We start from the raw sequence: 19,930 nt of genomic DNA, 5'->3' as shown, positions 1-19,930 counted from the left end.
ATGCAACATTTAGACAAGAAGTCATTGAACATGGCATACGCACCTGTGTGGAGGGAATTAAAAAAAACTGTGTTAAAATTAATACAGTTTATCGATCTTATACCAAATACAATATTCCGTTGACAATCAGACATATATTTAGGATCTCATACCTTATGGCATGTATTATTGTGCATTTATCGCTATGAAACTATGACGCGCGAATTTAAAAATTATCCTGTGCACAATTTGCAAAAGCTTTCGAAGGATATCGCGAGGGCAACAAGATCCTGTTGCACTTATTAGGGAGCGGATGTCTTCACGCGTGTGTCGCGAGCCGCGGTTTATCGGTAGCGGATAGTCCGATCCCTGCGCCAGAACAAAGTTCTGGCACGCGAACGATGCTATTTCGCGGTGGCTATGTCGGAAGGGCGACAGGGAATGTCGGCATAAGAGCTGAGAGAGAGCATAGCGTGTCCTAGATAACTCCTTGTAACATCTTTGTAACGTTAACGTCGTTATTATGTCACGTTACACCGCTCGAGGAGAGTCCCAAATACCGCGCGTATCTTTTTGAAACGCGTCGATTTTCGCCCGACATAATAGCGCAAAGTGTTTCTAAACACTTAATTAAAAGTGAATACGTAAATACAGGCCGTGTGCTCTGCGCGATTTGAGTGTACGTGATATTTTTCTTAATTAAAACATAAAATATAAAATAATTCTAAAACGTATATCATTAAATCAAATCGTCAATAAAACAGACAATATAAGTACAAATAAATGTACGTTATTTGGATAGCATTTAAGAAATTGGAATATTAAATTAAGTTGACGTAATTTGTTAAAAAAATATCGCGCGCATTGTACAATTACACATTGTTCCCGTTGCAACGAAAGCGTTATAAAAATTAAAAACTCACGATCTATTAACTGGTTCGCTTCAGGCTTAAAATGCGAGTGATCGATACGGATTGAAACGCCCTTCTTTTGGTAGGACAGAACATCAACTTTAAAACCAAATGGAACATCTACGGTGAACAATCGCATTCGCACATCCATAAAGTGCACTTATGTTCGTTAAATACTTAATGAATTTCAATTATCGACATTTAGGACCCATTCATAATGTTAAATATAATCTGACAGACATCGACAACTTGTAAAATACATCGCGTCCCACTTATAATTGTTCATGGTGTTATAATCTTTCTAATCTATTTATCGTCTAATCTGCTTATTTAATTATATTTTGATTTGCCGAATTTGAGTTATGACAAAAAAGATTCGCAATTTTCATGCAATCAATAGTCATATTTATAGTTTCAATTATAATTAACAATAAAATGCGCTTTAATTCCGGTGATTCCACTTAAGATTCTATTACGTATAGTTTATTGAGTTCGTTAATAATTTACATGGTATTTGAAGGCAATGATTGCCATGCTGTTGTTGCCAAAACTTCTTACTCCTGCCGCATTAAATAGCTCAGCAATAATTTCCGTTTGTCGTTGTAATAGATGAAGATAAAGGAAAGATATTATGTAAATTATGGAAGGAAAAAGAAAGGCAAAAAAAGATGAGCTAGTCATTGTAGAAATAAGAAATTAGAAGTAAGAAATAAGAAGGGAAAGAGATTAGGGGTAGAGATTAGAGAGAGTATGAATGAGAGTATGGATGAATGAGTGGTTAAGGAACTTTTGTAAACCAAGTCCCACTTTCTGGCTGTATGCTAAAGGTAATAAAGCATATATATATAATTCCGTTTGTTAGAAGCTCCAAAGTTATCGCGCTGTGTGTGAGTAATTTTATTATTAATTAGCAAGATGTTGAAGAACGCAAACATTCCGCAACAAACCATTTACTTTCAGACCGAAGTTAGATTAAATTTTCGTAAGAAAATACGAATTTCCGGTTTTGCAAGGAATTTATCATTACTTACGTCAGTCTACGTAAACAGAATATTGAAGTTGAGTGTATCATTCGCAATGGAGTAATGAATATACATAATACTTCTGTGTTATATGTGTAGTTTCGTCATTCTCGTGCCACTAACTGTGTACAAGTACCATTATTATGCATTCGAAACGAAAGCGGCATCGGCCCTCGCGACGCCGTCATCCGAATCGTTGACGATTGGCAGGAAGATGCCCAGAGCTACGGTGAACGATATTGTCTCGAAGAACATCACCATGGTCCTCGAGAATTTGTTAATGAATTACGAAAACAGTCAGCTGCCCACGCACGGTAAAGGTAAGAGAAATAAGGGTTAGCGGAGTGGAATTCTCAAACACAATTAACTTAGTAAATTCCTGCTATTCAGAAGCAATACGAAAAATAAATAATAATAAGTGGAACAGAACCGATATGAAATCTTAATTAGAAGACGCCACTTTCGGTCGGGCTAGATCCTGGTACCCTTAATAATAATAATAATATTCCAACTCGGTAAACTCGGTAAAGAAAGATTAACTTTTGTAAATGACATTAGAACACCGGATATAGCAAGGTTTGTAAACGCAATAAATAAGCGTACGCATGCGTTTAACATTAATGCGTCTGATATTAAGTTTATGAATGCAAGCTATATATCGCGCTGCGGTCACTCTACAATACTGAAACTATTTCATCGTGCATTACTATGTCCCCTATATCTGCGCTAATCGCAACATCATACAGCGGAAAATAATATTGGATATAATTGGATTCTAAAGAGCTGAGGAAGATCGTACGCGGTATCCGCATGGTCCAACCGCTTTAATTATCGATAACTAGGGCCCCAGGTTGTAATGCCGAATTAACGGCAATGATTTGTTACAATATTAAAATTGCATATTGAAAAGTTACGTGTTCAAGCACGTATCCAAATTAATTTCCTGAACAAATCCGACTGTCGCCTACAGCCGTCGCTATCTCGGCGTTCTTCTTTTCTTTTTAAAGAGCAATACATATATTCCGAACTCTTTCCGGAATGCTGATACTGACATTTGATAAATCACGGAGTCGCGATATATTTATGCCGCATTGTTTTTTTCAGGCGTGCCCACGGTGGTCAAAACCAATATTTTAATTAGAAGTATGGGTCCAGTGTCTGAGCTCGATATGGTGAGATTCAAAATTTCTCAGTAAAGAGGTGCGCCAGTAAATCTATACCTTTTCCTACCGTCCTCATTTATTTTTATGGAAATACGTGATTAGCATACATGAAGTGCTTCAAGTGTGTCAATTATTATAATACTAATCAATCATTTGCAATCACTGCAAGAACAATAATTGCTAGCCGATCTCGTCGCGTTTTAACATTCTTCCTTCATTAATTTTACTTTTATTTCCGATGCGAAGTTAATGTTAGGTAACGCTTATATTTAAGCCTGCTGCAACACTTAAAAGATATAATGTATTTATTTAAAATCAAAATTGAACGATAATCTCCCTTTTATCGGTCGTATTTACTGGTGCGCGTTGCTTGCTGGTAGACAGCCTCGATAAATTCGTGTCTCGCTTTCGAATCTGCTCGAAAGCTGGTTTGATGCAGTCTTAAAAATCCTTCCGCCAGGATTACTCGATGGACTGTTATTTCCGGCAATCGTGGCGCGACTCGCGTCTAAGCTTCCTGGGCCCGATCAAGTCCCTCAGCCTCAGCATCAAAATGCTCGAGAGGATTTGGCGTCCCGATACCTACTTCTACAACGGCAAGCATAGTTACGTGCACACGATCACTGTGCCGAACAAATTGCTAAGGATCTCCCAGGACGGTGATATATTGTACTCCATGAGGTTTGTTCGCGCGTGAATTTACGCACTGTGTGGCAAATCGAATCCGATTTTGCCTGCGAGATATTCTCTTCTTTTACACACGTCGTCGTCGTCGTTCACGGAAAAAAAACATACGCGATCGATAGATGGAGAAGTTTAATTCCGCATTTGATAATATATTCTGTCGAGAAATACTGTATGAAAATGTAGCGTTGTGTCTTTGTTCTCAAGATAATTATAAATGTAGATAAGATGTGAATTCTTCAGAGATCGCAGTTTTAATTAACAACGCAACTTTACTTGTAATATGAGACAAACAATAGGAAAGTAACAGAACTGAGAATAAATATTTTACAATATCATAATTAATTTTCACAGTTACAATTCTTTTTTATTGTCTCGTAATGCAGGCTCACTATTAAGGCCAAATGTCCCATGGAGCTGTGGAACTTCCCTATGGACCGACAATCTTGCCCGTTAATAATGGGAAGCTGTACGTATCGATTTTTTAACCACATAGTTGCACTTTGAAAAAATGAACGGCACGATATTAAAAATTAATTTTTGAAGCGAGAAAAATGCGAAGAGGCTTCAAATTATAAGACGAAATACCAGACAAAATATTAATACTCAATAATTTTATTCAGCAAAACAAGAAAATTTGTATAAATTTTTATTTTCAGTCTTTCGTTTTATACTGTTTTATATTGTACTGATTGGCTTATGTGCAATCGTAGCATATTCTTCTTTTCGCGATATGATATGAAATTTGCATCCTGTGTTACTTTTGCTTAGTTAGTAAATCGCGGCCTACAATAAGACTTTAAGACGTAAGATTTAAGAAATTGATCAATCATAGTCGAATGTGAGGAGAATAATCAACTGTGATCGGTCTCTCTCAATTTCTTAAACCTTAAACGTCTTAAAATCTCACTGTAGACACCACGTTATATTGCAGTCTACAAATCACTTGGGGATACAGGGTTTCGCTCATCATTTGAGACTCGAGCCGACAGAAACGTAATTCGTGAGGAAACCAGAACAAATAATACTTCATTCGTATGCCTTCGCACGCCACGTTATGCTGCTCCTCACGTGCATAACGTCCACCGATATCCTTCGACGAGTGTTCGCGATCGTCCACGCCGAAGTTACAATCGCAATAAATTCGATATTCCTTTACGTTTCGGCTTTTACGGTGCCCGGTGGTTCTGCCTCTCCCCATAACATCTGGCATCATGGCCCATGATGCGGCGTAATATCGAAATTTATTATCATAAGCGCGCTAGTACTCTCCTCGAGTCGGGATGCGTGATTTAAGATTAGTCATTGGTATTCGGGTGGCTACAGAAATATCCAGGTTGAACGTGCCATGAGGATACATCCGGTGAATGTACGTTGACGAATTTCCGGATGTTTAAGATCGATAGTCGAACGATAAATATAAGAAGGAGAGAAATATACCGGAGACGTGATTAATTGTTTAATTGTTCGCTTATTGGATTTCCACAGAAATTATAATGAAATATCCCTGATATCATTGATTGCGATAGACGCGAGTACCTTCGGCATCTTTTTCAAACGCTCTTAAATTTTATTATTTTGTCAGGTTAGTGTATTTCCTGATTATTCGAAATTAATATTACATTAGTAATTGAAGGATGATTTTTATTTCCATATTACGGCTGCGGTTTACTCGATGCTTCGAAGTATTCTTCTTCTTTTTCTCTTTTAATGAAGAAAGAAAAAGAACGGTTTCGAAGAATCTGTGGCATCAAGTGAACCGCAGCTTGTACTACATAATGCTGTTACGTCTCTCTATTTATTAGATGCGTACACATCGAGACAGCTGGTTTACGAATGGCAGGAAGGTCTGTCGGTGAACTTCGTGCCTGGAATGGCGCTGTCACAATTCGATTTAATGGGCTCGCCGTACAGAAATCTCACGTTCGTCCGTCGCGAGGGCGAGTTCTCGGTACTGCAAGTATCTTTCAACTTGCAACGCCACACCGGATACTTTCTCATACAGGTAAATGCGCGTAAATTGTAGCGCTCGTTGCAAATGATAAACAAAATATATTTTATCGATGCAACGTAACAATGGGATTTGCTTACATCGGCAGGTTTATGTGCCGTGCGTTTTGATAGTCGTGCTGAGCTGGGTATCTTTTTGGATCCATCGCGAGGCGACAAGCGATCGAGTGGGTTTAGGTACAATCAATTACCACAAGGTGTTTCTCTTATTCGCATTCTTTATTAATTTTCTCTCGTACAATTTATCTTTTGCCGTAAAGAAAATTTTACACTTGTTTAGCGCCCTTCGTCATTTTTCCTCCCTTTATGAGCCTCGAAAATCTTACACGTCCTAGGCTCTAGGGTGTATGTCTGCGGCGTCTAAATGGAAAAGCCGGCCCCCTGCGGATAACACTGTATCATAAATTTTCCAGGTATCACCACTGTCTTGACGCTATCGACGATAAGCCTCGATTCCAGAACGGATTTGCCGAAAGTTAGATACGCTACCGCTCTGGATTGGTTTCTACTAATGAGTTTTGGTTACTGCGTCGCCACCCTCTTGGAGTTCGCGGGTGTTCATTACTTCACGAAGGTGATGATTCTATACGTAATACGATATTTCCTCATTCGTTTAACCGCTTCCTTATATCTTAAGAAAAGATACCCCGAAAATATGATACAGGAAATGTTTTGGAAAGCCAATTACAACCTTTCAGTATCTCTAAGTATGGTTTTTTTTGCAATATATTTTCGACGTACGCAAATGCTAGAGGACATAGTTCCCTTATGTCCACACATATCAATTTAAAAAAAATTACATTTACATATGCCTCGGTGGTTGAATTGGTGAGACACCCGCCTAGAGTGTAGGGAGGTCCAGGTTCAAACCCTGGCTGAGGTAATATTTTTCGCAATAAATTTTCGGTATTATTAAAGATGCCAGGTATGATCAAGAAAACACTCACGTTGTTAATTATCGCTGGCGACATTGCAGAATCCTGATTAGTTGATTTACAAAAAGATTGTTCAAATACTATCCAAAATTATTTTTGTATCGACGCAATTTGAATTGCCTACATGGAAAAAAGAATTTAATCAAATTTAAGTCAATATCTAATTAATTTTCAGGTTGGCAGCGGCGAGATTCCGTTGGATGACGAAGACTGGGAAGAATGGAAGGGTATCACGAGCGAGGAGTTCGAGGACACATTTCACACGAAGATTTCTTGCAGCCCTCAGGCTGTTCATCCGGAGATTATCGATGCGAGTACCAGAAAGCGCGGTTCCCTCATGTCCGCACTGTACAGTGTTAGTGTGATATTTTAATAAAAATTGCTTTCCTAAAGCCTTGTGTCCACAATCCAATAACTGTGTCCAAGTTCCTAATCAACCTGCATCTTTTACGGAAAAGCGAAAGAAATCCTAGAACTTGGACACAGTTCTTGGATCGTGAAGTCTGCATCTTTAGGGCTGGGAGACTCTGATACTGAGTTGCGGTAGTCCTTTAATACCCGTGTCCTTATTTGGGGGGGGGGCGAGGAGGGGGAAAGGGCCGGAGGGAGAAGAGGGGGGAGTCAGCCAATCGGGGCGTTGTAGACTGATCAATGAAATATAATTAAATATAACGCAAGAGAGCTCAGTATCAGAGCCTCCCAGCCCTGATGATGCAGACTGCAACGCCTGCGAAACGTCGGCACCACATTGCAAACGGACGCGGCAACCATCCGGAAGCCATTACGACTGAATTTCTCCTAGAATTTATTTTATGAAATATCAATTACGTGTGAATTATCAGTTGCTAATTCAAGTTTCACCGCCGACAGGACTCATACGAACGAGATTCCTGCCACTCCATCACGGTCGCCGTTTCGTCGAAGCCGTCGACGATGGAGAGACACACGCAAACTGAGCTTATTTTACCGATATGGCGGCAGTTTCTCTATTGCTTAGCAGGAGATGATGCTTTCAGGTATATTACGTATGCGTTAACAAGAAAAACGAATTTAACAAAGCACGCGATATCGCTACATCTCCTATTCGATTCTTATTGTGTCAATTTAAAAGAAACTTGAATTAATATCTTCATAATTTTGTTTATTATTACATAGCATTTCTATTGTTTTTAAATTATAAACCAGCAAAAGTGTCGTGAAAATTAAAAAATATTTTATACATATTATAGCTTATAATATACTTATTTTATTTATTATTGTTTCATTAATAGCTACACTTGAGAAATGCGCAATAATTAATATCTAAAATTGTCAGGCGTCGTCGGCAACGGGAAGCGGCTAGCAACTATCGAAAATGCGGCGATCGTATGTCGAGGAGGCACATAAACAGTGTGTCTTACATCGACAGGGTGGCGCGGATAGTCTTCCCCGCGTCTTTCGGTCTACTCAACGTCTGCTATTGGGTAGTCTACGTCACCTATCAAGAGGAATTTAAGTGGCAGGATCCGCCGATCGGGTCGATAATGCCGATCTCCCATTAACGAAATATCAGTAATGACAATAAAGCAAACGTATAATGTATTACGAAGCGGGAGAGACAGGAGGGCACTTCTTTCCCGAAATTTAATTATCAGTTAATTTTGAAGTAAGTTAACAATACATACTTACACTCGTCATTTTTTATTTAACCCTTTGAAGCATACTTTTTTTATTGAACCATTTTTTGTGAAACTTTGTATACAAGGGTTTTTTTGGGGATTTTTATAATTCAAAATGGCGGATTCAAGATGGCGGAATTCAAAACTGAAAGAATAACATCATTCAACTGTCATTCAACTGTGCTAAGAAATTATTTAGGACCCATGGAATCTAAATTCCAGTTGAAAATTCTTATAGAATATAAAAAATAGCGCAAAATTTGCCGATTTCAGATTTTTATTTATTAAGTGTTATTTTCTAATTGTACACCTGATCCGTATAGATACACAGTTTTGAATGAAATCATCGAATTCGTAATCAGCGGCCTAAAAAGTCCTTAAATACCGTAATCAAACGGAAATGCTGAAAAACTTGAAAACTTAAAAAATGCACTTTGCATCCGTCATTTTGGGATGACCATTTTGAATTTTGAAAATCAGACTTCAGATCCGTAACGAGCGAAAACCCCTTTGTACAAAATTTTCAAGAAATAATCTTAAAAAACTTGGTCAATAATGAATTTTTCCGAAAACATTGCTGTTTTTTTTCATATTTATTTATAAAACTTTTACAATAAATATTAAAGACTACTCAACTTTTTTTTATATTCTTTTATTATTAAGATACGCAAAAATGCAAAAAATCCGACCTAAATGCGTCAACTAGAAATTAAATGGCCAAGAAGTTAAGAAGTGAGGTGGTAACGCGGGTTAAGGCCCAAACGCAATGCCAGGCAACAGGCAATAGGAACAGTGAATAGAATTTCTGACGCGTTGGATTGGTTGGAAGAAAATTTCCGACGAATCGAATGCGTCAAAAATTCTATTCCATATTCCTATTGCCTGTTGCCTGACATTGTGTGATAGGCTTTACCAACATGCTTCAAAGGGATAAAATTACTTATACATATACGTAATTTGATGTTAAAGTTCTCGAAATTGAACACGTGTTTGCGAAATGCCCTGTATATACCTATGTCTAATTTACGCTTCGTCTTCTACTTCATACTCGAAGTCCCAGCCATCGTCAGATAATTACACGAATTTATTAAAGATTAAATGTATTAAACAAATAAATTTAACAAATAAAATTCATAAGGCTCTGACGTGAAATCATGAAAACGAAGTAATAAAGGATATAAAGCCAAGACAGGATGTTAGTGTTTAAATAATTTAAATTTTTTAATTTATTGCGAAAAATTTACCTCAGCCACCCAATAAAAAATGATTCGTCGAAACGATGTCGAATCGACATCGACATTGACGTCTATTCGACATCAATTTGACGGTGTCAATGTCGATTCGACATCGTTTCGACATCGATCGACGAGACGTTTCTCGCTGGACAAGGTTCGAACCTGGACTTTCCCCTCACTCGGGCGTCTCACCAATTCGATCACCGAGGCATGTGGTAATATTTATCGCAATAAACAGTCTGAAGTTATTTCACGAAAGTCATGAAATTTAATATTTATATTTGTCATTTAATGTTTAATAAATATATAAACTGCCAAAATTTCAACAGTGATATGGGAAAAGAAATTTTGCAACAATATATAATATTATGGTGTCGTAAATATGTAACATTTATGTATTGCGTAATAATAATAAATTTAAATACAGACATACCCATACAGCACCAAAGCTTTCAGAAACGTTTCAGAAAACATTGTTGCATTGTTGCAATGTTTCTGAAATGTTTCTGAAAGCTTTGGTGCTGTATGGGTAGCATCTGTATGATAATCAACCATAAATTTAATATCGCAACATAAATTTGTTCCTACATCTATGTCGATCAAAATGTCAATTTATCTCATTATCCTCAATTATTGATTATTTCTAATTATCACGATATCTTTCGATTCTCTTTCCGTTATCTCAATTAGTTGTCTCAACGAACTCATTTGAAAATTTATTGACAACTTGCTATTTAGAAAATTGCTTACGACGAACGAGAAGAAGTAATTTGTCGAGAAATAATTTATCGAAAACTCTTTAATATTGTCAGAAAAAGCAGTTTGATAAACGCTTAAGTTTACGTAATTCTTTCATATAATTGGTTCTTGCTTCTAGTTTCCTGTTGGGTCTAACAATACGTGTAGAAACCAATCGTAGTTGCGGACTCGTAAGCGCTTTTACCAACCTACTTTTCCGCCATCAACAGCAGTTGAACACCATTCGTCGAGCGGCTGAAAAACGATTGGTTCTTGCTTTTAGACCCAGCGTTCCGGCCAAATCTTATTCGAAGCGTTCGGTGGCACAAGTTGTTGAGTCACCGACGTACAAATACTCGCAGCTAATTTGCTGGTGGGAAACCAATCGTGGCCGATTGCCACTCGGCAATTGTATACTTGTTGTTTCAGTTGAACTCGATCCGCTGCCATCTTACGATATAATCCGCTGTGAGTCTAGTTTTGTAGAAGTTTCCTTACAGATTCGATGTCGTGGTGCCACGCGAACGAGTCTTTCTTAGGAAAATCAGGTTTGGCTTTAAAGAAAAAATTTTAAAAAAAAGACGAAAACTGCTTCGCCATTTTATTTTATTGTAGAGCTCATGACCCCGTACTTTCGTGCAGACATGACGCGTATTTCCTGTGGCGTCTCACAATTACACCGGCTTGCAACGTGGTTGAGCGTGTAGCCTCGACCTAATAGTACACTTCGTACGTCTGATGCCGTACAAAATGAACCAGAAAAGTTGCAATGTACTCGGAGCAATATCGAGTTTCAACGTGCGAATTAGAATGTCTTCTCCCTTCTGCCATTGCCGTGCCTAGGATATCTTTGTAAAAAAAATATTCCCCAGTGAACATAACGACAACAAAAAGCTCGTCACGTACTCTTGACTATCATTTGTCTACTAAGCAGACGAGATGCCCTCTTGCCTGTGTGTTGTAGCTGGGAAAAAAATTGGAAACTGTCGACTCCTCTTTAGGGACGGAGACGAAAATTTAGTTGCTCTTTGCATTTCACCATGTGATTCATTCTATGAGTGAACGTGGATTATTTCCATTTAAAGAGGCTTTATTGTTTGGAGGAGTTGCATGGAGATTCTAAAAGTTTGCCGATTGTTTTGTTTATGTAATTAGCAACGTGCATCTCTCTACGCCATGCCTGCCACTCTTGTTAGTTTACAAAGACTACAGTTACTGCAACACATTATGATTACAGGTTAGTTGTCGATTGGAATGAAGAAAGTGTCAAGGTACATCCAGAAAATGCATTTAAAAACTTTCTCACTGGGCCGGCAACGACGATGATACTACATTGTGTGATCTAGCGAGATTCCTGAAAAGTAAGATTAATCTTAAAGTTCTACCGCCTTGGCACTTTCGTGTAGCATTTACATGATTCGTCGTCATCGTAACCGGCTCTACAGCCCCAAGTCGGCCCTGGCCTTCACAACAGATTGCCTCCATCCGAGGCTCATTGTGTGTGTGTACTCGGATCTTCTCGTTCATTTGTCTACTAAGCAGCGCACATTTCTTCTGCGCCACGCTCGCCCTCCAATTGTTCGGCTCTGCGTAGCACGGCAAAGAATAAAATCTATAAGCAATTAATTCTGTGACGACAAAATTTGTTTATGCCAAAGAAATTAGGCAGCATATGGCTGTTTCAAAGTTAACATACAAATCTATCCCTTCTAGAAAAAGTTGTAATTATTCAAACGTGGAGCAAAGTATGCACATTATAGTATTATATTCTTTGTTGCAGGATCAAAGAATAGCGTTAAAGTCAGGAGATTTTAAAGAAGTTCATTGGCGATAATCGAAAAATGGACGAAACGCACGAGGAACCGGACGAAAACATTATCGACATCAATATGATAAAAAGCGAAGAAAGAAGCCCCGAAAATGTACCTCTCAACTTTGTGGCAGTTTCTAGTATCACCAATAGTACACCGACACGCCAACAGACAGCCCGTAAGAGACTGCAAATTAACGCCGGTGGTACCGCGCAGGAATCCGCATTACTTTTGAAGAGGAAACGTTTTCGTCCGATTCAGCCGAAACCAGAATCTAGTTGTTTGGTACATAATTTTTCGAAACCAAAGCTTACAACGCTCAAACTGCCTACAATGAGTAATTTGCAACCCATACGACCTAGAATCTCGGTGCCAAGGCAAAAATTCAAACTGCCTATAATAAACGCTTTGGAACCAAATACCGTTTTGGTATCAGGCAGTGGTATGTTGATTAAGAAAAACATTACACCTTCAAACGTACCAAAAGAGATGAAAAATTACGTTAGGTCAAGCAGTAGTAATAATATAATAGTAAACAGTAATATTGATGAAAGTAACGTTAATAATAGCAATAAAGTTAATAAAAAAATTAAGATTCTCAATTTCTATCATTGTGATACCAGCAACAATAGTGGTAACGATAATATTGTAAATCCGACAACTGAAGAGAAAATTGATAAAACTGTGAGAATTCAAAATTCAAACAGCAAAGCGAATAATAAGTCTAACAACATTAATAGTAATAACACTAATAATAGTAGTAATAGTAGTAATAGGGAATGCAGTAAAAATTTGTGTAGTATTGAGGTAAAATCCCAATCAAGTAAGAATAATATTGAGTCATTTTTTGAGAGTATGGCAAAGACTGTGTCGAATTTACCTAACGAGATACAAGAGGACATTAAAACGCTGGTCACTCAAATTGTTACCGATAGAGTGAAACAATACTATAAAGAGAAGATAAAATTGATGATGGAAGATTAAATTTCAAGAACTGACAATCTGTTATTGTAAAATTAGACCAAACTCCAATTTCTTTTATGATGCAAATCAATAATGCAAATTTTGCAAGATGCAAGGTATAATTAATACCTTTGCTGAGTAAAATTTTAAACAATAAATTTAGAGCTCATAATTTTGGAACACATTTGTTCTAACTAGAGGACAGATATATTTAAGTTTCTAATTTTACAACTACTCAATGTATTGGTTTAATTCCCAAGAACATAGTGTTAATCTCGATTTTTTATGAAGATATTTCTCATAATTTCAGGTTGGTACATTTATAAAAAATAAACTTATTAAATATGGAGTTTTTAAGATCATAATACGTAAAATTTATTTATTTCCTTTAATAAGAAATAAATATATCAGGAATAGAAACACTCGTGCTAAATTAAGATAAATAATAGTCCACGGATAATTTTCTGCATATTTTCTATGTGCTCGTTTATTTTGTAATGTTGACTATAATTTGCATTATGAGCATTCGACGTCACATATATGTGTCGAACAATTTTTTTACGCAATATTGATGAAAAAATAAGAAATACAAGTTTATTACAGTCATTTGTGTAATCGACATGTTAGGTCATATAATTCATTATAATTTTACTTTTTAGACACGCCGTATAGAAAATAGAACAATAGATATAAATAAAAATAAATATATATTTTGAAAGTAGCATATATATACTTTTGATAAAAGGTGCTATAACGATCAAATGCATAGTATAATATTGTATATAAATGCCGACAATCGTGAAATTAATCTGAAAACTATTTACATAGCAAATATTGTACTTGTTTCTTTTGAAACTTCGAATTATGTGATTTAATCAATTAATCCACTATATTACTGAATTATACGCTATGTACACATAAATTGGAATACTAATGATTATTTGTTAATTTGCTTTATTGGAAATGTGAAAATATAATACGAATGAAAAGCTCATCAGTTTCTTTATAAAGTATAACTATTACAAAAATAAAAAATATATACGATTATTTTTATACTTAAGAAAACTAACACAAATAAATAACCATATTTTCAACCCAAATAAATAGTAAACCATGGTTTGCAATCGTACAAATACTTTGTATCGAGAAAACATGCTGATATCTGCATTTTTGCATGAAACAATTAAAAAATATATGCCTTAAACATAAATGTTAAAATAAAAAAGGAATGCTCCTTTCATAGCCTTGAACTTCCCTGAACTTTTTTACGAAAAACTCATTAATATGTAGCTCATTAATAGTTTTATTTGTGAAAGCGAATGAGGCAATAAAAACTTAATTCCTTCTTCGTGAAAATAAACTACAGAATGTGAGCGGTAGATCGAAAGTATTTGCATCTAAGAGTAAAGTATTAAACTGAACTGAATATCTTATTTAAGCCACAAACACGTTGGATGAGTACAATAGCGTGACATAAATGTAAAAATTTAATAAAATAACTGGTGCTTCTCCTTTCATTTCAACAAACACTAAATAACAATACAAAATTACGAAGAAAAATATTCCAAAATGACATACTAAAGATAACAATTACACCAGAACTAATTATTCATTTAAATCGAGTTGTGCATTTTTTCTCTTATGTTTATTACAGATATATTGTGACAGCGCATTAAAGATATTTTTATTATTTATGTATAATGTATGTAATACAAACTATCAATCCCAATATGTCACGACGTCTATCTAAATAACTAATGGCTCGTGCACATACAATATTTTATATGTAAATTGCGGTATGCAATACTGAAGTATCAAAGCGTGACGCCACATTTTTCCATTTTTATTATCTCTGGTATTGTTATACGGTGTACAAGGTATGTTTTGAATCTAGTGATTACGAATGCTACGCCTACCTAAAATGGATTTCAGAATGCATCGGTATTTACTTTATTCTCACCGTTTTATTGCACAGTAAAAATTATTATATAAAAAAACATATATAACGTGTGAAATCGCAATATAAAATATCAACCAGTGATATAATTTCGTAAACTTTTTCACTTTCCTAAACGCATTTGTGCTCTTCTAACGAGTCTGTGTCTTTCTTACCGAAGCTCACTTTTTTAAAACGTAAAATGCGAAAGCATTGCATCTGTATAAGTGAGATGAGTCGGAGATAAGCGATTTAAGGATAAAAATACTCGAAATTGCCAAAAAGCAACGTGTACGAACAATTAAAAAACGTTGACATCGTAAAGCTTTTCGTTACTACTGTCTCTCAAAATTTGTAGCTCATGCTAGTTTTTTCTTCTTTTTTTTCAAATATGTTCATAAGGAAATGCAATAACAATAAAGATAAAAGACACTAAGGGCGCATAAGCCTCGTCTGCTTTTCCACAATAGACGCAAAAGCATTATATGAGAGTTGTTCACTCTTCCTCTTTCTCGGCCTTCTCGACGTCTTGCTTCTCCTCAGCCTCCACGATATCACCACCCTCGAATTTCGGACCCGGTGCTTCGTCGCCTTCCAGAACAATTTCCTCTGGATCGGGCGCGCGCGGCAGAAAGTCTTCATCTGGATACATAGACTTAAAAATGTTCTTGGCCTGGAATAAAAGAAACAAATATTTTAAAAGATTATCTAGTGCAATTTAGAACCATTTATTTAACGTAAAGTACCATTTATTATACTAAAGCAACTTTGAAGAAGAAACTTGTACTGTTTTGCAGTATATCCGTATGAAAAATAATACAAGGTATTTGTTGAAATTATATTTTATACAATTACTACATTATATTACTGTTATCTGATACTACATCTGATCTGATAATACATACCTGATTTACAGCAAAGTCGAAATCAAGCTCAAGATCCGGTCCAGAACACAAATGTATGTTACTTGGCGCAGAATCGCTTAGTTTAATGTCGCTCGCGGGTAAATTCAGATACAGAGACCACAATACCTGGGGTATCGGATACTCAGTTTCTCCCTTCTCTCGTCGATCGTCCTAGTGTAATTATTTAATTTGAAATATCACGTTTACTTTCACACACAATTTTAATATCTTCAATATTTTACCTGCTAAAATGTAATTCTAAATTATTGATAATTTTTTTAATAGATATTTTACCTGAAGATGTCGTTTATCAGGAGAGACTGTTTGGGTATGAGAATCAGAAGAACTACGTAGAACATTGGGGTCAAGCGGTTTTGCTCTCAGGAACTTATTCACGACATACGCCAGATCCTCCTTTGCGTTCTTAGAACGTTTGCATGTCATATGAACTATGACTAAAGAAAGAGAAGAAAGGATGTGTACGATGCAGTGCAGACTAATCTTGAAGTACGTACATTCACGTTAATGTTATTATACGTACACAATCCTTGAGGGCAAGCGTTAGTAGATGGTCCCAATTCGATTAGAGTAACGGCTTCCTGGTCTGGTTTTTCCGGCGGATAGTACAAAAGAGTTAGACTTTCTTTCTCACCTTGCATAATTGACCTGTAGAGGCGAAAAATATATTACGTATATATTATATGTGTTTTTAACCGTAAGGAATAAAGAAAAAAAAGTACCTGTCAGTAATGAAAATCCCGCGCGAGATTTGATTTTCTCCCTCAGAGGCTACGATTTCTGGCGGCAAGTGTCCCTGCCCTACGACTAAGTGCTCCAAAGCCAGTCTCTGTCTCCCACTGATAATGGCCTTGCATTTATCCTCGTTAACTACAACGCCGTCTAATTGTCTCTTTAAGCAATAAATTCCGCCAAAGACCGCGCACAGTCTAAAAGCATGGAAAATGTTATTTTCTATGCAACCGTAAAATGGGACAAATGTTTTTTGCCGTGTTGCCAGAGACACACCTGCAGAAACATTGAGGCAGTTCTCCGCTCCCGTACATAGGCCATAAGAAAGGCGTATTTCCATAACGTCCAAGACTATTGAGAAAATGCTTCGTACGATCGACGCCGTCTCTACATGACGTTTTGTTCGTCGCCATTGCAATAGCTTGCATAACATAATGCTGCACTATAGGCGTAAGATTTTTCGTATTAAGATATTCTAAGAACGTTTTATCACGGAAACCTAGAGACGAAAAGGGGACACGTTATTGTCGAGTCAGAAGTTAAATAATTAAGAAAGTACGTAAGGCGTTTTTACGTACGATACGCACCATCAAACTCTGGACTATCGGCGCCTTGTTCCATGCAGGATGTCAGAAGCTGCATCAGCATTCTCTTCTCGACCACGCTAACCGTTTTGTTAGCGAACACATCGGCGCGAGAGCAAGGGACCTGGGTAAGTTTACCGTCCATAAAAGTGGCGACCCTAGAGACCGCGCGGAATTCGGCATAACGCGCAATGTTGCTAGAAATCAACAGTTCTACTAATTCACCACGGGCGAATAACAGCTGCAATAAGAAATCATGCATCACGTGTATGTGCACATTGAGAATTAACGCGCGTATACGCAAAAATTTGCAATTTTACTTTAGGCGCCAGATCGATATTAAATCTTCTGTACTCCTTCTTGATACGGTCTATGCTCCATTGTTTCACGTTCTCCTTTTTCTCCGCCTTGTCCTGATCGGCCTTCTCCGCACCCTCGACCGCGCCGCTGTCCCCGGAACCCTCGGTCTGGGTGTCCTTCGAAGAAACGTCAGGTAGATCCGCATCGCTGCGTGAAAAAGGAAACTAGTCAGAATATACCGTCGATATCGTCTGAAATCGTTAAGTGGTCAATTATATGCAGATCGCTGCTTACTTGGAAATGTACCAGATCTCCCCGATGTTCTCGACTGTGGAGTACTGGTCGCTAGCCTTCAAAAATTTCTCGCCCGCCTTCAGATTGACATTCGTATTCCTAGTGTTACTTTTAACAGTTTTCAAATCTTCTATCCACTTTTGCAAGCCATCGAAATTAAATGTAGCCCACAGCCCTCCGTAGTATTCGTTGCTAGGTAAAATAAATAACAATTCTGCTTAATACGACGCACGAATGTTGCTTTGATTACAATTGGCTTATCATATCGCATCAGAAAGTGGAAGGAAATCCTTTTATCTCCAATAAGATTGTGTGATAAAAAGTCGACCAATATATTACTTTACTCTTATTTTTCCTTGAGTGATTAAATAAAATTATCTTTTGCGTGATTATCCTCTATACTCTGCAGAAAATATTTAAGAATCACTCGTATGTTTAAAACCTGATATACAAACATATTTATTAACTACAAAATAGAACGTTTCTAGACCCAGAGAGCACATTGTAGATTAGGTTTAACACATACGATTGTACATTGACAAGCACTGGTCTTATAATAGAATGACGCAAAGTGATTTTCAGAGTGAACGCCTGGATAATGAGAATTCAATAATCTTTAAAAACGAAATCAAACAAAATGAATATATTTATTAATGAATTTGCTATAAATGTAAAAACCAGAGCAATTACAATTTTTAGTCGTTCGTATATGACTTGTTTATATGAAACACGAAATCATTTTGGACAACGAACATTCAGTTATGTAATTCTTGGATGGAGACTTTAGTAAACGTAATTTGGTTGTAGCTTTGTAAAAACGGGAGACTTGTGAGTTGCCCATCGGATCCGTCCTGGAGACTAGAATGTTTACCAAAGTCTCCAGGATGGAAGCTATACTCGGATCCGAGGAGGCGATTAAACTATTCAGAAGCCCCGGCGGTCTTCTATACCTTTCTAATAAACTGGGCAATTATGAAAGAATCCTCCGAGAAGAATTTGGTATACAAAGTCAAAGGCTCTTTAGCGGGATAGCGATCTTTCTGGCGCCTCTGATAGGACTAGTAACTCGTCATGATGTGAGATTTCCCTTTTTCTTTATGTTAGTCTGGTATGGGTAGCCTTAGACCGTACTGTCTCGCAATCTCTCTTTAGACTTCTGTGTAAAGCAAAATGCTAGCGGAAAGGATAAACAACGTAACCAACACCATGGTCACAACTTTTCCAAGAGAGAGAGAGAGAGAGAGAGAAAGAGAGAGGGGGGGAGAGAGAGAGAGAGAGAGAGAGAGAGAGAGAGAGAACTGTAATTTATAACTCCTTTAAAAGATTAAGGAGAATATTAAGTATTAACAACCAATCGCCTCTGTAATCTCGTATGTCAAACGTGTCCGATTAATGCGATATGTGATTGACAGGTGACAGTTCGTCGGTCCACGGAGTAAAACACGAGGAAGTGGCACGCGTCGGACGTTCGGTTACCTGTCCAGATGCAGGACCCTCTTGCCGATCCGGCTTGCCGCCGCGGCGACGATGGACTCGGTCATGCCTGTCGGAAATCATGACAGGGTTATCGCGTGGGGATTACCGGCGAAAAGAAAGAAGAAACGGCCCTTTGGCGAACGCGGGACCGTCTCCCCCGTTGTGATAAAAATCAATACCCGTTCCTACGACGACCACATCGTACTCGGTCGGCAGATCGTCCTCCATGGTTGGTCCTCTCCCTCGGCGATTGGTGCTGATCGGGTTGCGACGATCGGTGCGCGAGTCCGGCGAGGAAATTATAAAAATCGACGATATTCCGGACGCGGGCCGGATCAATTCATCTTCCTCGGCGACCGACACCGACGAGATTTTCGCGCGAGAGAAACGACCCCGCCCCGCACGCGACCTTCACACGCAGCTCTCGCGCACGCACGGACCCGGTGCAACCCTTCTTTTTTTTTTTCGCGGACAGAGGGTTTGACAGGACGAACGGTGCCGGACAGAGCCGGAGCGGCCAGACGAGCGAGCGGATATGAGCGACGAGAGAGAAGAAGAGGGAAAGAGAGATCGTTA

General features: G+C 37.7%; 3 protein-coding genes across 11 annotated transcripts; 2 read left to right on the top strand and 1 right to left on the bottom strand.

Moving 5' to 3' along the window:
• The first annotated feature begins 1,919 nt into the window (after positions 1 to 1,919).
• LOC105566627 (gamma-aminobutyric acid receptor alpha-like) lies at positions 1,920 to 8,361 on the top strand. The gene is made up of 10 exons (XM_012020783.1): positions 1,920 to 2,232; positions 3,017 to 3,084; positions 3,536 to 3,756; positions 4,146 to 4,228; positions 5,565 to 5,764; positions 5,859 to 5,946; positions 6,183 to 6,343; positions 6,880 to 7,059; positions 7,575 to 7,720; positions 8,020 to 8,361. The coding sequence occupies exons 1-10, from the start codon at positions 2,004 to 2,006 to the stop codon at positions 8,243 to 8,245; spliced, it is 1,602 nt and encodes a 533-aa protein (XP_011876173.1). The 5' UTR covers positions 1,920 to 2,003; the 3' UTR covers positions 8,246 to 8,361.
• A 2,350-nt stretch (positions 8,362 to 10,711) lies between these two features.
• On the top strand, positions 10,712 to 14,138 carry LOC105566625 (homeobox protein 4-like). Of its 9 annotated transcripts, none has more exons than XM_012020779.1 (3): positions 10,726 to 10,803; positions 11,573 to 11,696; positions 12,116 to 14,138. In XM_012020779.1, the coding sequence occupies exon 3, from the start codon at positions 12,177 to 12,179 to the stop codon at positions 13,128 to 13,130; it is 954 nt and encodes a 317-aa protein (XP_011876169.1). In that variant the 5' UTR covers positions 10,726 to 10,803; positions 11,573 to 11,696; positions 12,116 to 12,176; the 3' UTR covers positions 13,131 to 14,138. The 9 variants fall into 9 exon arrangements, with proteins under 9 accessions (XP_011876171.1, XP_011876169.1, XP_011876168.1 ...); XM_012020778.1 differs by lacking the exon at positions 10,726 to 10,803 and adding an exon at positions 10,810 to 10,883; XM_012020777.1 differs by lacking the exon at positions 10,726 to 10,803 and adding an exon at positions 10,981 to 11,133.
• LOC105566626 (rab proteins geranylgeranyltransferase component A 1) lies at positions 14,098 to 19,922 on the bottom strand. Its single transcript, XM_012020782.1, has 11 exons — positions 19,534 to 19,922; positions 19,355 to 19,421; positions 17,879 to 18,070; positions 17,605 to 17,791; positions 17,288 to 17,525; positions 16,977 to 17,199; positions 16,691 to 16,897; positions 16,492 to 16,616; positions 16,245 to 16,405; positions 15,951 to 16,121; positions 14,098 to 15,718 (listed from the first exon to the last, which is right to left on the bottom strand). Exons 1-11 carry the CDS (start codon positions 19,580 to 19,582, stop codon positions 15,542 to 15,544), a joined length of 1,797 nt encoding a protein of 598 aa, XP_011876172.1. The 5' UTR covers positions 19,583 to 19,922; the 3' UTR covers positions 14,098 to 15,541.
• Between the last annotated feature and the right edge of the window lie 8 nt (positions 19,923 to 19,930).

The sequence above is a fragment of the Vollenhovia emeryi genome, unplaced genomic scaffold (assembly GCF_000949405.1).
Source record: "Vollenhovia emeryi isolate VEMERY1.0 unplaced genomic scaffold, V.emery_V1.0 DF939143.1, whole genome shotgun sequence".
Lineage (NCBI taxonomy): Eukaryota > Metazoa > Arthropoda > Insecta > Hymenoptera > Formicidae > Vollenhovia > Vollenhovia emeryi.
The sequence above is the reverse complement of the archived record's forward strand: the minus strand, read 5'-3'. Positions and strand labels throughout refer to the sequence as shown.